We start from the raw sequence: 23505 nt of genomic DNA, 5'->3' as shown, positions 1-23505 counted from the left end.
ATGTGTGACGCTGTGCTATGGAAATACTTATGTGTAGGAATATATATACTCTGGCTGAACAAGTATGCAGGAGTTGTGTAGTATGTCAAAAGGTAAATAGGAAAAGTATGCGCTGTCAGCCCAAAGGGAGGCGAGAACCAGGAATTCAACACTTCCAAAATGTACAGGTAGATTTTACAGGAGTCTTTAGAGTATGTAGATTTAAATACGTACTAGTCTTGGTAGATCATTTGTCAGGGTGGATGGAAGCTTTCCCTTCAGTATCTGCTACTGTGAACATAGTAACTGAAGTAATTCTGGAACAAATAACTCCCAGGTAGGGAATTGTTGAAAATACTGACTCTGATCAAGGAAATCTCTTTATGTCAGAAATATTGCAAGGGCTAATGTGGACTCTAGGAATTAAGTGGAAATTTCACACTCCTTGGCATCCTTCCTCTTTTGGAAGGGTGGAGCGGATCAGACAGTAAAGAAGCCATTGACTAAGTTCTGGAAACTCGGCTTTCCCAAACGAAGTGCTTACCTTTGGCACTTCTCCGAATTCAAACTGCACCAAGAAAAGATGTGGGAGTTTCACCATATGAAATATTATTTGGATTGCTGTACATGGACAAAGAGAATGAATTACCTCAACTCGAGACAAAAGTTGCTTTTCTTAAGAACTATATGCTCGGGCTGTCGTCCTCTTTGTCATCTCTCAGGACCCGTGGATCATTAGCTCAAACCCCACCCTTGGAAGTCCTGATCCTTCCATTCCGAGCAGGTGGTTGGGTTCTGATGCGAACATGGAGAGAATTGAAACTGCAGCCTTAGTGGGATGGACTGTTCCAAGTGCTCCTGACTACTGGGATGGCAGTGAGAATAGCTGAGAAAGGGTGGACTCATACCTGGGTAAAAGCATCAGTTAACCCTGATACCTGAGAGACTGCATTAGCAAAGACTTTTAAGGTTAAAACTGTTAAAACTATCTATCGTAAACCTTTAACTTCTCCTTAGAAGAATTCTTAATGAATTAATGAGAACACGGAATTGGAGTGTTTCCAGGGAACACTCCCTGGAAGTGGGAGAAAAGGGGGGTATTTAATCCCCACCGGAAGAATCCTTATTGGTTTGTGATCTTTATTGTTTTTCTTAATTATTATTTCTTAATTATTATAGGGGTGTATATATAGACAGAGAAATGATGTATTTTAAGTTTATCTTAGTAATACCTATTCTAAATGGATTAGTGATAGGATGGAGGGAAAAATCAGCATTTCCAGTTAATCCAGAACATCTCTTGAGTTCTGTCTCGAAATAATTGTTGGATTTGCACCCAAGTGCCTAGAAAGATTGAAAAGACCTTGTCCCTGATTGCTACTTCCAGCAGCAAATGTGTCTGGATTCTCTGAATTTCTAAAAATGACAGATCATACACAGTCCTGGGAAGGAATAGATTTTGAAGTTGAGCTCCCACACATAATACTGGCTACATTATACTGTGTTATCAAAGGTGCCTTTTAAACAACATTGATAGAAAACTCAGGGGGCAATATTACCGACCCTGGGTGTGGAAGTACCCATGAAATAGGGAATAATCCATATTGTACTGAATATGGTAGCCACGGGAATGCTAATATGCATAACGCACACCAGATACAACATGAGAATCCTGTAACCGGATAGTCTGTCCCAAATGGCAAGGAGTGGTACTGGCTATGTGGCAATAAAGCCAGGAAGGTGTTGCCCCTAGGATGGAAGGGAGCTTGCACCCTGGAAGCAATAATTCCAAATGTAACTATTATTGAAGACCCACAAAGCCAAATCCCCTTAAGACCATACGCAGAATTAAGTGGACTGTAGATAATTCTCTAGTAAAATTCTCTAGCATTTCACAGCTTTGCAAGGTGGTTTTTACCTTGGTTAGGGGTGAGTGAATTAGAAAAAGCTATTTTAAATATCTCAGCTATAATTGAAGAACTAGAAAATAAGTTAGATAACTTTGCAAAAATAGTACTCTAGAATCAAATAGTATTAGATTTATTAATAACCTCATAAGGAGGAGCATGCACTGTAATTAATTCTAGTTGCTGTATATATGTAAACCGAATGGGATGAATTTGACTGATCTCAAAAATATTTGGAAAAAACAAAACAACAAAAAACCAATATCCTACATAGAGTAGATCAAGATGACACTTCCTGAGGACTTAAAAAATTTGGGAGAAACTAACTTCATGGTTACCTGAATAGAATTGGCTCAAACAACTATTTGTTGGTATTGTAATAATAATAGCATTGTGTATCTGTCATCTCCCGTGACATCCAAAGAAGAATATTGCACCTTACTGTTGGAAAAACTCAAGAGTGCGGAACTCACAAGTTCTCAAAACATAAGAAAGGGAAAAAAAAAAAAAGGAAAAAGGAGAAATTAAAGGGTTGAAAAAAAAATTGTACATATATGGTGTAGAGGAGCGTCGAGTAGCTTGTGAACCTGTAGTACTCAGCCAATGAGGAAACAGGGGAGGTGATCAGGTGTCAGGTAACAGGGAATAAAAGGTTATGCTTTGTTTACTATAATGCGCTCCTAACTGGCAGGACACCCGCCATTGCAATCATGAATAAAATGGCTTCACAGAAGATCCTGTCTGAAGAAAATTGAGATTTTTCTCACATATGTAACCTTCTGTTTTTTTCTTCTAGCAACAGCTGGCTTTATAGTTGCGTTATGAGCAATTCCTGCTCCTTTTCCCCTTTTTGTTCACTTTTTTTTTTTTTTTTAAGTTACTAATCTTTCCACTTCCTTTGTTGCTGACAAAGGGGTCTCTGTTTTCTTGGGTGCTGTGTAGCGCTAAAGTTGCGATTCCAGACCTTGTCCTCCAGTGGGGGTATTGGCTTTCACTGTACTTCTTGTCACTAGCTGAAAGGAATATATGGCATACATGAGACAGGTGAAAGCGTGTGTTTTGCCATCACCTGTAAAACAGCTTTGTGAAATGAACACATCCCCCAAACAGATCATATCATACTCCGTCTCCAGACTGCCACCCTATGCTCTTTTTACTCGATTTTGGTCTAGATCCATCAAAAGACTGGCAAAACCTGCAAGTTTCCCTTAGCTAAAAGTTTGAGGTATTGTTTCTTGCAACTATTAGCACTTGCTTTTAGAGTGTGTAATTGTTTTTCCCCTTTTGTCACTATAGATTATTAATCCTCGTTGCAGAGAGAAATCTTTCCTCCGATGCATTATCTTGGTCTCTTGGACTTTCTGTCCATCCTCTTGGAGCATATCTCCAGGAGCAGGGCTCAGTAACCATATTTTTATATCACATATTTTGTTTCCCCTTTTTTATTTCTGTAGATGAATATCTGCAATAAGCCTCCTAATAAGACAGCTCCAGAGAATTTCGGCGAAGCTGTTCCTGAGGTGCAGGTCCAACGCGCTCGAAGGAATGGCTGGAGCTGGCCTCTGCACCCTTTCCAGATTATTGCCTGGTTGCTGTACCTCTTCTTTGCACTGGTTGGCTTTGGAATCCTCGTTCCTCTCCTGCCCCTCCACTGGCTGCCCGCTGGCTATATCGTATCCTTTGGTCAAGAGGAGAGCATGAACTGTAATAAACTATCAACAGTTTGTTGGTTTTTTTTGATATAAAAATGTTGTTAGGTAGCATATAAAGCATAGGAGAAGCGGCTGAGCCAGAATCGTGATCTTTTGTCTCTAAAAAACACATATTTTGAGACCCACTCTGTCCCTCTACTTAGGTAGATCACTAACATTCTACTTGCCTCCTTCATCACTCTCTTTCACTATCTTTGCCTTCAAAGCTCTTCTGCTGTCTACTCCTGCCTATGCATCTCCTTTGCCTTGTCTTTTTCTACAAGTGGGCTGCAGCGTTCGAGGGAAGTCATAGGGAAAAGAAAAGCCCCCAAACATCCTTGCCGTGATGAGCTGCCTCACTTTCCTGTGCCGACTGAACGAGTCTTGAAAGGCAGCTTTATAAGTGTATGATCTTATGGTGTGGTTCCTTGTGATAACAAGCAGTTGATCTTTTCCCAGAAGCCTCTTCCTCTCCTCTGTAGGAAAGCTGTGAGTGAAATACAAGGTGGCGTAGAGTGACCATAGGAGGAGAGGTCTATCATCTATCTATTTCTTCCAAATGCAGGCAGTATCTGAAGCTGAGGTGCTCATACTGTCAAGTCATCTTCTTCTGTGCCCAGCCTGAGCACGCTTTCCTCCTCCTGTCCTCTTCCCCACCTCCCATCACGTTTCTCCCACTCCCCAGCAAGGCCATGGGATGGAGCAGAGCTGGCTGCAGGGTCTGGGGCTGTGCGCCTCCAGAAGGGGCTGTGCTGGAGTGCGGGGTCCTGTGCTGGGGAGCAATCCTAATGCACTCAGTGCCACCTTGTACTGTCACCTGCACCAAGGAAGGCACCTCCTCAAGGCCAGGCCCTGGCTCCTAGTGGATTTGATTGTCTGGGAAGTTGCAGACTAGAAGAAGGAATCCTGAGATTTGAATTTATTACTAACCAAGCTGGTGAGGGATTATAATTTGTGTGTATCTGTGTGGTTTTGTCATTTCTCCCATAGCATATTTCCTGGTGAAAAGAAAATTGACAAAGTGGCTCAGTGAGATTAAAGTCAGGAAGTCTGACCTATCTTATGAAATGTCAAACAAAGCCAAAGCAGATTTATGCATGTACATATATATGTACACACATTTTAATGTATTTAGGACTTCCTGTTGTCAAGGGTCAAATTAGAATGAAATTAAACAGGCGCCATTTTTGCTTTTTGGCAAAAAAAAAAAAAAAATTTTGCTAGGTTAATCTCTGGCAATTTGTATAAAGATTACTCCAGATGTGTCAGTCTTTCTGTGGCAGAAACCAAGGGGAATGTTTAACATTGTTCTGTAACTGGAAACAAGAAAATCCTTTAGTAGCAGCCTATTTTATTTTTTATTTTAGTAGCAGCCTTTCATATTTAAAGCTTTCTTAGCAGAACCAGATAACCCAGAAATATTACAGACAGAATCTTGGGAAGAGTTCTGAAAAGATGCTCCTGGGATATGCACTTACGCAATTTGTACATGTGGTATTGATATATTCATATGTCCATACAACCTTTGATATTATTGCGACTGATGCTTTTGTTTATAGTTTTACTTACTCTTGCATGATTTAGGCATTATTAATATCCTTAGCTCACAGTTGTCTTACGACTGCCTATCTTACTGAAGTCCTTGGTATTATCAAGGCTTGAACTTCATAAATTTGTATGCCAAATATCTTCATAACTCAGTCTAAAGTCATTCTAACTCATCAGATTAATGTATCCCAAAGCTTTACTACCAGTTATTACAGCACAAATGTCTCTCTCTCTCTCTCTCTCTTTTTTTATTTCCTTACAACACTTCTGTGTTTTCCATAGACTTTAATATGATCAATGATGTGTTTATATCTGGTTTTATAGCAAATAAACTGGAAGATTAATTGTTGCATGCATGCTCATCTATCACAGTGTATTGAGGAGCAAACTCTGGAGCACAGTGAGTTTCCAGATATGTAAAGCTGCTGCTTTGTAGTCTTTCCAAATATTGGCAGTCACTTGAGGTTTGATCAAAAGTACTTCTAAAGCTTATTTGCTCTAACTAGCTACTGAGTTTGGAATTAAGAATCCAAACAGATAATAGTTGGAGAAACAAATGAGAAATTTTGGATATTCTCTGTCTGTAAATTCTGTAGGACCCTACTTTAAAGGAGTGATCCTCTTGCTTGGGATTCAGACTAAAGAAAAGGAAAACAAGGTGATTGGTACTGGTTACTTGATGTGACTTTTTTTTCTCTTTTTTGGAAGTTTGGTCTTGTGAAGGGGCATGTGCACGGCCTTAACTGACTGTTCCTTTCCAAGGATTCTGTATGGACTAAGAAGTGTGGACCTATGCCAACAGCCTGCACATGGGGTCAGATTCTGGTAAGTAAAGGTAATTTTTAAAAACTCCTGTGCTAGGGAGGACATTTCTGTGAGGCAGAATAGTACATTATAAGGAGGGTTGTTCCTGTAGATTTAGTTTTATTTTTGCAGAGGATATTTATTACCATGAGATAGGGAAACTTCTTTGTTAATAAAGCTCAGATTAATGTGCCATAATCAGTTATATGGTAATTTCTAGTTACAAGCCATATATTTCTCGTCTGTGTGGGCTTTGTGTATTAAGGATAAATATATATGCATTAAACCACTCATACAATCCTTAACTGTGTACTTCAGTGTCCAGGAGTGTGTTTTATCTATCATTTAGTTGTTCATCTTACTGCAGTCTCCATTGACCCTGCGGATGCAAATGTGCGAGAAAAAAACTATCTAGGGCCTCTGGCCACCTTCAATCGTAATCAACATGCACATGTCATTGAAAACCATCATTGCCATGTCTGTGATGTAAATGTGTAAGTATTTTCTCTTTTTCTTCTATTTATCTTTCTTCTTCACCATTACACTTCACCATAAGGCTCTTCTTATTGTTAGACTATAAGATTGAAATCGAGTCCCTGAAACCCTTAACTCTATAGTGCCAGTAAAACTTCATCCTGTGGCAGGCTTCAGTTAGCTGGGCAGATGCTCACTGTCAAATGTGTGCATGGTTCAGTGTTTTATTTAATTGCTCTTGTGTTGTGTGGAGAGAACTATTCTGTTCTGTGTTACCTGGATGTTGGTGTTAGATCTGAGAACAATATGTAACTTGTGTGTGTGTGCTTGTATTTGGCTAGATGCTAATTGGATAGCAAGAAATGCTTGGAGGGCAGACTTTAAGATCAAAATTTGTAGAATTGCTAAAGAGTTTGGGATCTCTAAACTAGAAATCGCACAGTGCATTAAAAAGACAAACTTTGCAGCATCTGGGAATTTGGTCCAACAATGCCAATATGGCCAATATGTTTGGTAGTCTAAGTATTCCCTATATCATAGGTATTCTCATGACTACCAGGATCTCTACTGCTGTATGCCCCTGTACCTGTGTCACTGGGAAGGCATGGTAACCTGTTGGTGCTGCCACTCTAACACCACCCTTTCTTTGGCAGGAGTGCCAAATCAAAGCACTGTGGAACTTGCAATAAATGTGTGTGTGGCTTTGATCACCACTGCAAATGGCTCAACAACTGTGTGGGAGAGAGGAATTACTGGTAAGGGCCTGGCACTGTAACAAGAACACATCGCTGCTTAAGTAATATCCCCCTTCCAGGGATGCTCCTGCATCTCAGTGTAATCTGGACTGAGCCACTCGAAACCACTTTTCTTTCAGATCCCAGCTGCATAAAGTCAGTCATGAGAAAACCAGATCAAAAATGCAAGCATGACTATGGCATCCCAATAACCAGGGATAAAATTCCTACACATAGAATTTTGTAGTCAAGCTTTTACAAGTAAAAACAGAAAGCATGCTCTTATTATTTGGTATTAGAAAAAGCTTATGTGATGGTAACTGGCTGTCCTTAATGTCTTTGAGAACTGGAGTGGGAATAGAACCATGGTCATACTGTTGTTCCTATCTCTGAAACAACATGAATCCAAACTGCCTGCTCTCCCTAAGAGACTTGCCAGTTGGCAGGAGTTACAGCAGCATACAGGTAACTCTAATCTAGGCCAGGTTTAAGGTAAAGAATAGGGAAGCTATCACTGATTATTGCTTCTCAGCTAATTTTCCTGCACTAGAACTGCATGGGAAGCAAAGAGTTGTAACTGCTGATTGCCACGATACACTGCTGTTAGATTTTGTGCCAGGAGCTGTCTATCATAGGTATACTTCATTGCCTTCTAACTAGAATTGCTCTAACGGGTCACAGTTTAGTCCCTCAGGGTAACAAATAAGACTCTTGCCCAGCATCTGTGAAAGTGCCACAGTAATCTGGGTTGTCTGTCCTTTGAATTGTATGTGTGATGTTATTGAAGCCACTCAGAGTTCTCACCTTTTTGGCAGGTTCTTTTTGAATAGTGTCCTGTCTGCCATTCTGGGCCTTGGGCTTCTGCTGCTCGTTGCTTGCTACGTCTTTGTGGAGTTCTTCATTAACCCCATGATGCTTCGCTCTGACCAGCACTATGAAGGTAACAGCAATGCTTCAGTGAAGCATCCTGTGAGTCAGCCAGCATATCTCAAGGGCCAGCTGCATGTGGGACTGGATTCCATGGGCTTTCCCACTGAGGAGGAGCTCCTGTTCCTTATTCCTTTCGTGTTATATTTGTACAGGAGCGTCTCTGTTCAGGTGATGCAATGTGTTTCCTTCCAGAGCCTACTAAGCTGCTCTTCCTAAAGGCCTTGCAAATATAAAGTTTCTTAAGCCTCAAGTGCATAATGGACCTGCAGCCACTTCTGAGTTAACAGTATTTCCAGCTGTAAAGTCGAGTTAGAGATACCTGGACAATCTGCTGACCTCTCCTGTTTTTGATTTACAGTTCTAAAGAACCACACGGACGTCTGGTTTGTGTTTCTTCCTGCTGCTCCTGTTGAGACTGGGGCTCCAGCCATTTTGGTTCCAGCTGGGACTTTTATTCTACTGAGCCTAGTGACCGTGTTCCTGCTAGGCCACCTCTTGACCTTTCACATCTATCTTAGTAGGTATTATGTTCCTGTCATCTGCGTCCCCATTTCATTTTCTTCATTTTATATGAAGAATAAGTAGAATAGCTTCTACTATTTCTTCTATTTCTTTCATTTTCTTCATTTTAGCTTATACTCATTCTGTGTGTTCACCTGTGTTACAACTATGCACACAACATGCAAGATTACCACTGAAGAGGTAAAAAGTTGGAGTTAACATTATACTTCTGATTTTCCCTAGAGACCCTCTCTTACTGCAGTGTGCAGAAGTCCCATTAGATGCTGCTTCCAAATTTCACTAGTTCACTCAAGTTTTTCTTTCACCAAGGGCAACTGAGAATCCATCAGGGAGAAAACACTCCACACATGCTTGACTTGGGATGAACCTCTCATCCTGTCTGTAAGACCTCAGATAAATGTTTTTGTTGTCTCCAAGATGCAAATTAACCTCATAGATATCTGTAGAATAACTCTATGCAACCCAGAGTGTGCATTTGGCCTAAATGTACCATCTCATCTCTGACTGTTTTCTTCTAGGGATAGTGAGGAGCCTATCTGTTTAGAAGCAGATGGCTTCTGTCTAGAGAACTATCTAGAGGCTTTTTGTGTCTTTCAAAAGGGTGGAGTGGAGCCATTGAAATACCTTTTCCCACTTTAGTGAGATACCCCAGGAGCATCTTGAAGTCATTACCTTAGAAAGCTCTAATAAGGCCACCTCCCATCAGTACCATTTCCTTCATTCAGGGCTGAATCATAGAAATCATACAAAAACTTAGACTCCAGATAAACTTAGAGTTCACTTGCTGAACTACATCAGTGGCCATTTCCAGAATGTCTTGGATAGTGATTGGGCAGTTGCTAGTAAGTCCTAGATATTAAAGGATGGCATCCTGAGTACAAGGCTTCTTGAATGGAAGAAATAAAATAATAAAAGTAACTAAATTGTTCTTGGCTAATATAGTAATGAAAGACTTTATATATAAATGTGTAGGATTTTATATAGTCCACATGAAGTTTATCCAGACCTGATTAGCATCAGGTTTGCTAATTGATGTTGCATCCCAGGTGGTTCTGTGTAATGCCAATTTCATGCTGTAGGACTTGCTAAAGCACAATGTGATGTGAGCAAGGTGCACTCCCATGTCCTTTGCCATTCTGTAAAACCAGCTTAGATCTTCTGTGCTTGGTACTGACCCCAAACTGCAAGCACCTGGGCGAATGGCAGAGAGGCCAGGTGAGATGAAGTGGTTAATTCCAGCTCCATGCCAGTAATGGCAGATTCAATTGTCTCCACTGGCTTCTGAGGGTCTTCACTGATCCCGTCTGCTTCTGTAGTATGAGAGGTCCTGTTTCTCTGTTACCCAAGAGAAGTGGCGATGGTATTGGCCTAATTTTCTAATAGGAAGTCCAACTTCCATATCAGGTCCCATTGTGGAAGTTGTGCTGTACTGACACGAAATGACTTGTGGAACTCAGAGGGAGAATTTTCCAGAAAGGCTCCACGTTAGATCTCCTACTTGTTGCTCCTGATGGATAGAAGGGATAGCTTTGCCTGGAAGTACAAATGGTCATCAAAAACCCTTTTTCTGTCATCGTGTGAAGTGAAGACCATGCTATTTGTCTGCCTTACGTAAATTGTGATGAGAGAAGATCTCGCACTTGCTGAAGTCAGTGGTGCAAAAACTAGGGGAGAAGGGATGTGTGAGAAGAGAAGTGAAGACTGCTTACAGACAATTCTTGGGTGGATTCTTAGGTTGTCCATTAACGGTGATACAGGTGTGAACACAAATTAAGCCAGCACAAATCAGTGCAGTTCCAGATTTGGTCACAGTCCACAGTTTTGCTTTCTTGGTGCAATTAAAAGTTGACTTGACTTGGTTAATGGTGTGATGCCTGGAGATTTCAAAGGTTGACCTAGCAATGCAGACTAAAAGCCTCACAGTGCTGGGGTCACTCCGGGAAAATTTATTTTGGATGAAAAAAACAGGATTGTTCTGTCCAGTGCTGAGCTGTAGATTATCCTGTCTTTGTGTACAACTTCCACAAGAGGGTGCTACCTCCTTGGGATAAAGTCCTGCCTTCTCTTGTCAAACAGAAACATGCATGTTTAACACCAGTTCTACTCCGGGGTTGATTTTTTTTGTTTTCTTGGGGGGATTTTTTTCCTCTTTCAGAATAAATTTTGAGCCAAATTAACTTTTAGTTTTGACACAATTTATAATATTTATGAGTTACATGGAAACAGAATTTAATTATTGTTAATTTTCGTTATTTTATTATGTTGACATCTGGTACTTTATTGAAGCTGGTTTAAGCTGTGCTCCATGCTGTGCAAAAGTGTGTTGTGTAAGTCCTTGCTTAAAAGGAGCAACTTTGCCACATTGAAGCCTATATTGTATGTTACAAGGTATGCATTATTTTGACAACTAAGATTCAGGGAGAGAGACATATTATTTGTGTTTTAAATTCATCTTATTTCACACATTTAATTTTCAGTGGTCTCATCTGAATACTTTAAGGTAGACAGTATTGGAATGAACCACCCTTTTGAAACATAATTACTGTTCATGAATATTTTTTCATGAATCTTTTTTTCCTGTGTAATTAAATTATAGAACAAAAATAGCACCCCCATGGCTGATATTGCCTTTAAGTTTTGCATTAAAAAACAACAACAACAACAAACTGGCTTGAATCAGATTTAGCTATGAAAATCTTTGAATGTCTGTGTTGCGAGCACAGTGAACTTTTCAGAATTTCTGTCCTGGTTTTAACTACTTGGTGCTATCACAGTAGATTGTTTTCAAAGTAGTAGATCTGTGTGTTCAAAATTAAGTGTTGATTGAGATTAATTTGTAGAGGCATTCAGGGAAGCATGGCTCTTCAGAATTTTGGAGGGAGGTGTCTTTTTTGATTATGTGTTACACATTATGTGCTGCAATTATGTGCTGTCTGGACAAATGTAGTATTTTTTGACTAAACAAATGTTAAAATATTTTAAAAGTTGCTCTGCTAAGTATTCAGAAACCAATGAATTCTAAACTAAAAATGGTATATAGCCCTTTGCTTCTGAAGCAATATTCTGTTTCTCAAATCATGCATTCAGATTCAATTCTAGTAGCATTTGCCAGCACTTGGTACCATCCTCATTAAGTGCATTCAGTAATCACTTGGCTTCAGACTCGCATTCATCTTTATGTTCTGTCTTCCTGGCCAAATGGATATTGGATTCTTTGTTCTTCATATGGTCGCTGCTTTAATAGGAGGGGCACCTTCTCCTCTGTTCTTCCCCACTTCCCTATGAACTAGTCCTGTGTTTATGGCATGGTTTTGAGGGGTAGGATACTACTTGTACAAATGTATTCAGGCAGAGCAAGGATTTTAGTCTAGATGTCCCATACCCTAGGCATCTGATTTAACGGCTATGCTACTGTAAACAGGAATAAGGCTTACCAGGCTGTGCAGTAAAAAGCTGCAGCATCCATTTGTGGTCTAAAAATACTTACTACATCAGGGTCATGAGGGGAGGAATGTCTTAGTTTTAGATGTTTTGAGTCTCATGAGAAAACCAAGCTGCTCAGAAATGTAAAATGCTTTTGCTCATTCATGGAAGCAGATGTGTTTGTGTGTGGGAGACCTTAAGAGCATATAAACTCAGGCACATAGGAGCTTTGGACGTGTCTATTTGGCATGAGATGAGTCGGGCATTTGGTGCTCACTGTTTTGGACATTAATTGTCTCAATCTTCTTTATGGGACACACTAACCTGCTGAATTTCTCTTCTACATTTAGCATTACATCCCTTTTGACTGCTCACTGAGCTTTCTATATGATATGGATCTTTCTCATATTGGATATGAATAATGGTTTTGCTCTGAAATGAGCTGAATGAATTGTGATAGCTTAAAAGGCTGTACTGTGTGTACGAGGCATCAGACATCCAGCTGAACGCTGTGCCTGTCAGAAAGTGTTGTGGTGATCACAATAAAGGATACAGTAAGATAGACAGTGCGAAGGTACTTTTCTCTTAGAATACCAGTTTTCTCATATTTATAGCTCCTAATTAAATATTGTATAGTTTTTCAGGCTGTTTGTGGGTGGCAAGGAAAATTGGGAGGGGCCTTTCATGCACTGACAGCTCTCTCTTTCCTCCCAGTGTGGAACAAGCTGACTACGTATGAGTACATCCTGCAGCAGCGTCCCCAGCAAGAGGCCAAAGAGGCAGACAAGCAACTGGAATCTTGTCCCTCCCAAGTGATCCCCAGTCAGGTACTCATTGTACTTTCAATCCATTTCTTGTAAAAAAGCCACACTTGTTCACTGTGTAGAGTTTGCCACAGCTTTGCAAGCTCCAAATTTTAGAGGCAGTGGCTACAGGTAAGGCTTCTGAAGTACTTCTGTGGAGTAGAATGGGATGTGAGAGAGTCTAAGGCCTGTGACTTGATGAACACTCTAGGCATAAGCAAGTACTGATTTCAAATGAATCACTCCCACCCCTTCTCTTCCGCCACTTGTTTTGGGCCCCGGACTATCTATTCTGCTCTGCCAGCACAGCTGTTTGTTACAGTCATGCACTGAACAGGGTGGGGGAATTTGTCCGTGTAAGAATAAACTTACTTTATTAAAAAAATAGTTGAGGTAGTGTTTAGCTGGGCCAGCTCCCTCCCCTTTGGTTCACCAAGCAGTCACGTAAGTGCTTGTGTCAGCATGAAAGAGGATGACTGGAGAGTGGGAAGGACCTGTCACTGGAAAGGGCACAACCATCTGTTCTGGTGGCAGTGTGCATTTTGATGGCTTATGTGCGTGGTACTGTAGGTCATGACTGAAAGCAGGCAGGCTCTAGGACTGGAGAAACTGGGGTTAACTGTTGAGCAGCTAATACTGAACAGTTTAAAGCTTCTGAAAAAGAAAAGGGCACCAGTCATGGTCAAAAATGACCCAGATAGCTTTGTTTTTCTTCGTGTTTATGTAGTGATAAGGGTCCTTGTGATTACCATGATGTTGATCTGTATTGCTGTAAAGGAGTTCTACAAGGCTTCAGTCCTGCTGCACTGTGCAGTGGCAAATATTGCGGTATTAATTGAGAGGTTCAGGGTAATTTATTTTGCTGCAAGACAACTCTGTCCCTGGAGTTACTCAAAATTTGACTGCACAACATTTGTATTGGTTTGGGCAGGGGATTTACTAGAAACTTCCAGAAGTTCTTCCCAGTCTAAATTATTATGTGATTCTGCGATCCCATGTAATTCTACCTAGCTTTATGCAAGTGAGTTGCCTACTACACAGCCAGTTTTATATTTCATAAGAAACTAATTACATCCAAGCTTAATCCAGGTGTTCTGTGTAGAGATACTGGGATCTCTCTGGACACATTAAAAGCTTTACCTTATCAAAGGAAAAGGGAAAGTGAGCCAATTCCCTTTCTGTACAATATGGATACCCCAGCTTTTCATATACTTCTTTTACTGTCTTGGAAAATTTGAACTTTCAGTTTAAACGGAGGTTTCCATAACAACAAGGATGTTTGGTGCTTTGTGTCAGAGAGCATGAAAATTAAAGCAATAATAAAACATTAGCTCTAATGATTTCCTAGTTACCAAATTTTGATTGATACTGAAAATATTTCTGAACAGAGGTGGACTCTGGTGTTGGGGGTACATCAGGGATGTGGCCATTCAGTCCTGTTCTCCTGTCTGTGCTGCTGCTTGTCCACATATGTGTGAATCTGGTTAATTTGTAGCAGCAGCGTGGAAGAAGCAGGGTGAAAAGTTCTGTGTTTCAGAGCTACAGTTCGTACCTTGGGGAACAATAAAGACTGGAAGATGCCCAGTAACATTGTTAAGAAAAATGTTAACCCACCAGATTTTCCTTGTTCCTTACATAGCAACCAGAGATAAACACAAACAAATACATCGGAGTAGGAGTACACCAAGTGACTCGCCTTTTGTAAGCTGTGTTGACTACAGCCTTTAGTTTGAACACAGAAGTCCTTTGTAATTGATCCAAGATCTTGCAAGCATAAAATAGAAATCATGTTCTTCCCACCTTTGTCTTAACTGCTCGTTAATTGTAGAGAGTAAGAAGAAACATGCAATTCCCCTTTAATCCTTGTATTTGAGGCTTCTTCAAGCTTAGATGTTGGTTTTGGCTTCCATTTTCCATGTTTGTCTGCAGTTAGGTCTTCAGCTATGTTCAGGTTGAAGGATTCTTATATACTTGTGAAATCTTTCTCAGGACATGCAGAAAATAAAAGCACTGTTTGCACACTTATATGGTTCAGATATCACAAAAACGCAAAACGGTTGGACATACAGCCTTTGCCTCTATTACTATAGCCAAAGCAGCAAGTGCAAGTAACTGTTTTGTTGTTGTTGTTGTTGTTGTTGTTTGGTTGGTTTTGTTTTTGTTTTCTGTAGACAATTATAGAACAGTCAGAATTTATAACCACGAAGTTTGTGGGTGGGCACGGCTGTAATCAACCTTTAGAGGAGGTCTGAGCATGGGCAGGACCTATAAGTTGGCCGTGAGCTTTGCTAACTGAGATTCAAATTGGTTTAGCAGTCTATTCTCAGGAAGAGCAAGAGATGAAGGCTAACAACCCGGGCGGTAAGGGTGTCTCTGTCTTGCTGTCACGGTTGACAGCTGGCTGTCCTGTGGGAGCTGAGAGAGGCTGGGGCTCTGCACTGTGCTTGTAGCTTTCGTCATGCTGAGAGAACATTGCATTTCCCACTGATCGAGTCTTCTTCCATTTGTTTCTGCTTGTCAGCTCTAATCCTTTACTTTCTTCTATGCGGCTGCTTTGGTTATACATAATTTAAAAGGCTGAAATACACAAAATGGATTTTAAAAGGCTCTTTTGTTGCCTGCTTGGAAAGAATTGTTCATGGTATTCTGAAGATGCATCATTTGTTATCCTCCTTTGAAATGCCAGGCCTGCACTTCTGTTTGTATGCTGTGCATGTTGAGTCCTGATCGTTTTCAGTAGCTGTGCACAGTCTTACAAGGACGTCTCCTGCTGCAGCTCACTGCAGCCATAGTGAGCTTTCCTCTGGAAAGGCCTGCATCTCCCCACCCTGCTTTTTCCAGGCTTGCTGCTTCAAATTGACATGAGGTTGTGTCTGCTCTCCTTCATTTGAGACTCAGGTGCATGAGGTTTGAGCGTAAATGTTAAGAATTTGGTCCTCAAGGAGCTGTAAGGAACCATTTATGTACACTTGATGTTCTGTCAATAATGATCAATGATATGGCTTGAGTTACAAGTTCTATGTGAAACATATACGGGTTAAATTTCTGCAGATCATGAATCTGCACAGGGGTAAACTGCTGATAGTAGTGAGCCCAAAATTTCATAGTTTGCAAACCAGAAAGTTCAAGCACTCAAAATTGCTGAACCAATTCTCTTCAAATTTGATGTTAGCACCTACAAGACAGTTGTAAATTTCTTTCCACCTCTTTTTTTTTTTTTCTTTCCATATTTGCAAGACCAATTAAAGTAAGAGCACTTTACAAAATGCAACAAGCCTGAACTCTTTCCAGTTTGGCAGCCCCCTTATCTACAATTATATGAGTACCGAGACTTCAGGCCTCCATGCCAGGATTTTTGAAAGCAACTAGTAAATTTGGAAGTTTCTCTGCTGGCGTGTAAAGAAGGCTGGGCAAAGATGATCAGGGCAGTGTGCTGGCTCTGACGCTGGGAGCATAATCCCCAGTACCCTCTCCCAGCATTTGGCAATATGTGTCAGGGGCTTCTGGAACACAGAGCATCGGTTGGCTTTGTACTTGCTGCTTGCTGACACAAGCTTTTCTAATTTATTCTTGAATCTGTGTAACATTTAGCACCTGCACCATACTACAGCGGTGAGTGCTACAGCTTAGCTCCATGCTGTATCAAAACCACAACTTTTCTTTAGTTCCTTTCGAAGATGTTGCCTGATCCTTTTTCATTTGATGCTCCTTAAGCGTTGTATTGTTGAGATGTGAAACAGTTATTCCCAGTTTGTGTACTCCAAGCCACTCATATCTGCCCTGAGTATTTTGCCTCCTGTCTGAAGGGCCCTGGCCCATTAGCTGTTTCTTGTACAGAAAGTGCTTGATAGCTTTCATTGGCCCTGTCACTCTTCTCTGTACCTATTTCCAGATCTTCTGTGGGTGAAGAGGCTGGAATGATGTAGAGAATACAGAGTCCAGGCTGCCTATGAATTTATCCAGTGACATGAAACCATTATCTCTTTGCTTTTTTTTATGGCTTTCCTTCTCATTCCTATCATCTGAAATGATTTCTTGGCTGCCACTGAGCATGTAACTCCATGAATTCATTTCTAGTTCAGAGAGCACTGCTTTGTATATAAAGTTTGCACTACTTTTCCCAAGTGCATCACTTTACATCTTTACATCTAGCAATATTGATTTTCATGTGCCATTTTATCATGCTGTAATTCAATTTTACACGAATCTTCTGCAGCTCTTTGCAGTTGGCTTTCATTTTTATTGCCTTACATAAGGGAGCATCATCACCAGATTTCATCTCACTGTTCTGCTCTTCTGTTTATGAATGTGCTGAACTGCAGAGGCCCTGGGTCTCTCAGGAACCCGTCTGTGGGACGTCCAACTTTGACTTCATTTTCTCAAGTCTGCTGATCAGGCTGCTCAGCCGAATAGGTCTTCCTGTGCTTAAGGTTTTTGTTTATTAAGCTAATGCCTATTGCATTCAAAATCGCCCCCCGTCTTTACAACCTAAATTTTGCCTCACAATATATATACAATATATGTGGGTTTTTATAGTCACTGCACACTAAAATACTGAAAGCTGTCTCACTAATTATTCAAATATAAGAGAGTGCAGCTACTGAAAATAGAGCATCAAGGTTCTCCTGATCACAGTTTGTCTTTTTTTTTTTTTTTTGAGGTCAGGGCTTCATAATCTGCATCAATTAATAATAATCTGCAGAGGTCCTCTGAACCTCTGACCATCCTAATTGCGTACTTTTGGGGGGAGAACTGGGAGCCCCTTTTCTGTAATTCAGCTACTTGGATTTAGGAGGCTTATTTGTCAAGCCTTCTTTTATGTTTATGTGGGTATGCAACTTCAAAAGTCAGGATGGCATTACTTGGAATTCATCTGTACCTCAGGAGAATGAGCAATATATTGCCTTTTTTTTTTTTTTTTAAAATAGCACAGTTATTAGCCATAAAGCATTCACACAAGAAACAGAAAATACTTTATGGCTTTCCTGTATATTGCATGTTTTCATTTTTGTCTCCTCCATTTTGAATTTAAAAGAACTTTTCTGCCTTCACTGCTTAACTCCTATTATTGAACTGTATAACTAATGAAGGCTTTAAGTGATATTTTGAATGCGGTCCCAAGAAATGATTCAGCTGGCCTCTGTAAGTGTTCTCTGATGTGATTTTGAGTCACATGAAATACTGGCTGGACTAAATGAATGAATCGGGGACTTCTAATTGTCTCAATCTTGGTTTTCCATCTTAAGCAGCAGACTCCTCTGCTGAGATTCAGCTGTGCTAGATGTAATGACAGAATACGTTTGGCATATGGCTGAGGAAGGAGGAAGAGAACACTTCAGTAGTGAAAATCCCTCTTCTCCACTGTGTCCATATTGTTCTGAAAATGTTAATTCTTTTTTTTTTTTTCTTTTTCAGGAAATGGACTTTTTTTCAGGTAACCCTGGCTATACAGACCCTGGTATTCAGGTAGAGGACTTCACAACAGTAACTTCAGGAAAAGGGTGAGTAAAGTAAATAGATAGAACTCTCCCAACAGCATGTATGCTGAATGGGAAATTGTCATCAAAGTCACTTCAGGAATGTATGGAGCACTGGTATTTTGATCAAGACATGCTGAAATCTTTGAGTTTCAGGAGGATAAATACCTGCAGGAGTACTTGCCTTTGCTCCTCTGGGAAAATAACATTCCTAGAGCACTCTGTTGAGACTGTTTTAAATTAAAATTCATTTAAAGCTGCCTGAAATATAGCTGGGAGCTCCACCTAAGCTTGTAACAAAGTTTCTACAATGCCACTGAAAAAGGAGATGGTCTGCTTTGTGAGCAAATGTGAAATCTGAAAGCCTGTAAAGTTCGTGATTAGGCTTAGAGCATTTTTGTATAGGAAGTCACAATTAATCAATATCTGTGATTGCCTTGGAATTAAACAGAATACCCAACTATAGCAGTTTTGAGAGCTTGTTGTACATACCTCACCATCTGGGTGGCCCCTACAAGCCATGTCTGCATTAAGTTAGAATTTGCTCATATACTTAACACTTCCAAGGTTTTTTGGAAGAGATCTAACTTAAAGCTCAAGTCTAGCATGACATTTAATTAATATATTTCCCAGACCCTCATTTTAGAATACTCTTCATATTCATTTAAAATGTAAGAAGGTACAAGGAAGGCTCAGCTGAAACCCTGACCCTGTGCATTTTTGCTGCTGTGCCTCAATTCATCAGCTGGTCAAGTGACTTGCTCAATGTGATGTCCTAGAGCGCTTTCACATCAGAAAATCCAGCCTTATCTCATTTCCTGTTGCCCTAGAGTTTTTTCTGTAATAGATTATAAGAGATCAAGCTCAAAAACATCTTTAGGTTGTGTTTGTACCAGTTCAGTATTTATATCCCCACATCTGAATATCTCAGATTTCTGAATCTGGGTGTCTGAATTCTGATTATCTGAATTTCTCAGGCCATAAGCATTTTCTGTCAAAATCAAATTTCATCTCCACGTGGAAGCCAAATGACAACACAGTACTGATAATATACGTTGCTAAGAGCCATTGCATCACAAAAAAATGTTTTCTTCTGTTACCATCTTAAACTTCTGGGTGGTTTTGTCCCATAATTCCTATATTGCGCTCATTATAATTATATGATTTCAGGTTGTCAAGAGACCTGAATCACAATATGAATCAGCATAGTTTTAATACGAGGCGAGCAGTCATGGTAAAACAGCATCCTTCTCTCTTAATTAAGCCTTGCCTATTAACTCATGTCCCTGGGGAAGGGAGAGGGAATCCTTTATGTTTTATGCACAGTTGCGCAGGAACAGCTACCCTGCAGTCATGCTGGGAGTGCTGTGCAAAGCAAGGGATGCCTTAGTCAGCCTGACTGAAGCTGGGTAAGTGCAAGAAAAATGGGAGTGAGGGTACAGCAGTGTCTAAGGACAGCGTCTTGTGTATCTGCCATGTGTTTTAGCTTTTCAAAGCTCTACGTCCACAATGATGAAGCTGATCCTGAGCAGACCGCCTCTCCTGACCTCCCATCTCTTCACTTTGCAGTCCCTTCACAGGTAAGCAGGAGACTTGCTACATACCAAAACCTCTGCTGCTGATGATTCATCACATTGCATGGGTACAAACTCGCTCTGGTGCAGACTGTGGTTACGTCCTTTCTACACTCAATCTTGCTGTCCTCAGCGTGTATGTGCAGGGCTGGCCATGCCCTGCAGTCATGACATCCAAACAATACTCTCCCATCTCAGCTCACACATGTGATCAGATGTATTCTGCTGCTGCTTCATAAGCTTGCAGCTCAGCTGTAGTACATAGAGCCTGTACAATATCTTGCTGTTCCAGTGCTGTTCAGTGACTGTATCTATACCACTGTGCATGCTTCTGTAGAGCAAAATCCAACAGTTAATACATTCAAATATGGATACTAAAGTATCTGCCCAGGGAAATATGATGCATGCAGACATGAAGCTTTAGTGTATAAAGCAGTTGTTCAAAGTCAAGTTTTCTGCTTTTTTGATATTCCTTTTCCTACATCCAGATGCTTTCCGCACTTCCTCAAATGGCAGGTGGTTGTGTTCTCCCCCTTTCCTCCAGGCTTATTAATCAAAGTTTTGTCATCTAAATGATAAGAAAGCTTCCTTTTCAACTACACTTGTATTTTAGATACTGTATTTTGTGACTTTGGGGCTTCTTGCTTTCACAGAGACAGAAGAAAAGACGAAAGAAGACACACAAGACTTCTTCTTCAGCAACGGAGAGCAGATCTAAAACACATGCTAGACCTTGGCCCCCTTTCCCAGGTCCTCAGTCAGGTGAGAGTGCGTCAGTCAGCTTCCTTGCTTCGTAACTGTTCCAGTTCACTGAAATGTGAAGGATTTAATATGAACATGACTTTAGAAAATAGAGACAAGAAAAAAGTGAAGAAGAGAAACTCCCATGAGAATAAAAAATATGAACTTTACTTTGAAAGCAGCTGTGTTGTGAAGAGCTAATGGGGTTCCGATGCCAAATTTTCCTTGCTCTTTATTAGGGATTGCAGCTTTAAAAGTGGTAGGAGAGAAACAAGAGCTGCCACCAGGAACTGGAATTGGAGTGTACAGAGGAATGAAATGGAGAGCAAAGCAGAAAGCATGAGGACCTAGTAAAGACCAAAACACTTTTGAATCTAAAAATTGGTTGAAATGGCTATTTCTTGGAACCATTAGTTCTAGGGTAGCTGAGAAGAAGGACTCTTCTAGCTCCTATCATTCTGATCAAGCTGTTGCTATAACAGCACAGTTAAACAATAGTGATGCTCATTTCAGTTCCATATTTCCGAGGAGGAAGTCACAGAAAAAGTTGTTGTGGTAGCAAACAGCTTTACCAAGGACTGCTTTCATTTTTAAAGGAAAAATTAGTCAGATGAGCAAGAGGGTAAACTATGTCTTCATAAACAATATTAGGCTACTTAGGCAACTGTGTCAGCAACACAGATGGCAGGAGTTCTCTGACTCTCTAAAAAGAAGAAAGAAAAAAGCTAAACAAGTGCTATTCTATAGCAAGGAGTTGGCTGAATTTCACTCATTTTTATCCAAGGCAAAATTAGGAAAAAATAATTCAAATGAATTCAGAGGGTAAAACATAAGATGAAAATTAAAACAGACGTTGAAGAACTCAAGAATAAATAACTGAGTATCTGATCCTGAACATGTTTGGGTAACTTTATGAAAAAATATGCTCATAATTATGTTAGCCAGAACATTAACAGAACAGGTGAGAAACCCTTGCATTTCTTGACTTCTTGAAATGCAAGAAGGGATCTCCAAAAAAGAGGCTATGCCATAACTATTGCTTTCCCTAAAATTGCTATAATTTTCAATGTGCAACAGTTCATCTGTGAAATTAGACTGATAGCCAGCCATCTGGAGTAGCTTTCTGGTTGCTGGCATACAGAAATGAAAAGTGTCATGAAACCCCAGCACTGTCAGGAAGTTAACCGGCCTAAGAAAAGAAGGGAAAATGAGAGTTTCTGAGAGCTTGGAGGCACTTTGAAATGATCGGAGTTGGGTACACTGCTGAGTGGAGAATTCTGCACATTTTCACATCTAATTTTGCATAAATATGTGTATGGGGGTTTTAAACACAAGTGGATCATCCATATCAGAGTTCTTGGGCATGTTGACGTCTTTGTGGGGCTGAGGGATGTCTCTCGTCTTAAGCTTTCTTTTCTCTTTCTTTCCGTCTCTAGAGTTTCCAGCCACAGCTGCTGCCACCTCCTCTTCCCACAGCCTTCGCCTCGTAGTGCCAGCTTTCCCTCTGAGAGCTGCTGTGCCCCCCAGCAGCACTGGTCCCATCCAGGCATCAGGACCCCCAGCTGACTATCACTCAGAGTCTGCCGAGTCCATGGATGAAATTCCTGTGGCTCAGACTCGCCTTGGGAGCACAGCCCCTCATGGTCCTTCTAAGAATAGCTCAAGCAACGCTCAGCATTATCCTGTGTCCACGGACAATCCCAGAGGTGACAGGGAGAAGAACCTGTATTCTGGGCACAAGGTAAAAAGGAAAAGGTGCCAGCAAGACAGACACATGGAACAAGACCTGGAACTTTTTTCTAAGATTCCTGCTGTGTTTGCAAGTAAGAGCAGTGGAGAACCTCAACTGTCACAGCCCGAGCCTGCTGGGAACACATCTGAGCCACACCACAGAAAATGCACCAGCAAGCAGCATTTGGGCAGACACAATCCACGCTTAAAGGACATAAGGACAAACACCACAGTGGCCTAGTGATCAGCCTTCCAAAGCCATACCCTTTGGGAATGAGACAAGAGGTTCTCTTTCTATTTGTATGTTGCTGTTCAAAGATCTTGACTCCAGAAACTCATTCTCTGGAGGTAGCAGCGTCCCTTTACATGATGCTGACCATCTTCCAGCAGACCTAGCTGAGAGGCAGAAAAAACCCTGCTCTATCTTTTTTTTTTTTTTTCTGGCTGCTGCATCTTCCTAAGCCAGAAGTGCCCCTGAGCCCAATACCACTCTCCTTGTCGAGGGGAACAGAACTCCCCTGACAGGGATGTGCCCAGGGCAGCCTCTGGCCCTTAGCCAGTGTTAGCACTCTGTAGGGCAATGAGGGCCTCATCCCCTCACTGTGTGCGTGCCATCACACCACAGTGAGACATTTCTTGCTGCCTGGCTAAAGGCAACAGGCAATAAGGAGACAAACCTGAGGTAGGCGCGTTGAGAAGCTGCTAGAGAGAACTAAAACAGTGATTTCCATAGGAAGGGGCTGTCCCCTCCTGGCCCTCTGCAGACCAGTACTGCAGTAACTTTTGGTGTGTGGGAAAAAAACAAGGCTGCATCTCTGCCATCCCTCGGTACCCTGAAACTAAATTTTCCATCTGCCTCTACCCAGTCAGTCTCTGGATCATGCCTGGGGGCCTCAGCAGGTAGACAGGGAGTAACCTCAGGATTGCTCTGCCCCTATACCACTTTCCACTGTGCACCTTCAAGCCAAGTCCACCAGCATGTATTCTCTAAAGCAGTGTGGTTTGACCTACTCAACTGCACCTTCCCAGCAGCCTGAAGTGCCCCACAGTGCAGCTTTCTCATCAGAAACTCTGGGACACAGCAGGTCCTGAAAGCTTTCCATCTCCTGGGCTTGCCAAATCAGCATCAGTCCACAGCCAAGCTTGAACTCTCTGTATTGCAGAAAA

The 23505-nt window shown here is 41.1% G+C and overlaps 1 protein-coding gene across 8 annotated transcripts in view; it reads left to right on the top strand.

Annotated features, from left to right (window-relative positions):
• Positions 1-23199, top strand: part of ZDHHC1 (zDHHC palmitoyltransferase 1) — a 28400-nt gene extending 5201 nt beyond the window's left edge. For 2 of the 8 annotated variants that reach the window (XM_083851977.1, XM_083851976.1), the window contains exons 2-11: positions 3341-3559; positions 6248-6423; positions 7057-7158; positions 7953-8077; positions 8426-8584; positions 12727-12839; positions 18231-18316; positions 19779-19872; positions 20520-20628; positions 22044-23199. In XM_083851977.1, the coding sequence (XP_083708103.1) occupies positions 3341-3559; positions 6248-6423; positions 7057-7158; positions 7953-8077; positions 8426-8584; positions 12727-12839; positions 18231-18316; positions 19779-19872; positions 20520-20628; positions 22044-22579 (1719 nt within the window). In that variant the 3' untranslated portion in view covers positions 22580-23199. Of the gene's footprint in view, positions 1-3340; positions 3591-5833; positions 5961-6247; positions 6424-7056; positions 7159-7952; positions 8078-8425; positions 8585-12726; positions 12840-18230; positions 18317-19778; positions 19873-20519; positions 20629-22043 lie in introns of those variants that run through there. The other 6 variants (XM_083851979.1, XM_083851983.1, XM_083851981.1 and 3 more) reach the window with 6 other exon arrangements.
• Positions 23200-23505: the final 306 nt, after the last annotated feature.

Source organism: Anser anser (assembly GCF_964211835.1).
Source record: "Anser anser genome assembly, chromosome: 11".
Classification (NCBI taxonomy): domain Eukaryota; kingdom Metazoa; phylum Chordata; class Aves; order Anseriformes; family Anatidae; genus Anser; species Anser anser.
The sequence above is the reverse complement of the archived record's forward strand: the minus strand, read 5'-3'. Positions and strand labels throughout refer to the sequence as shown.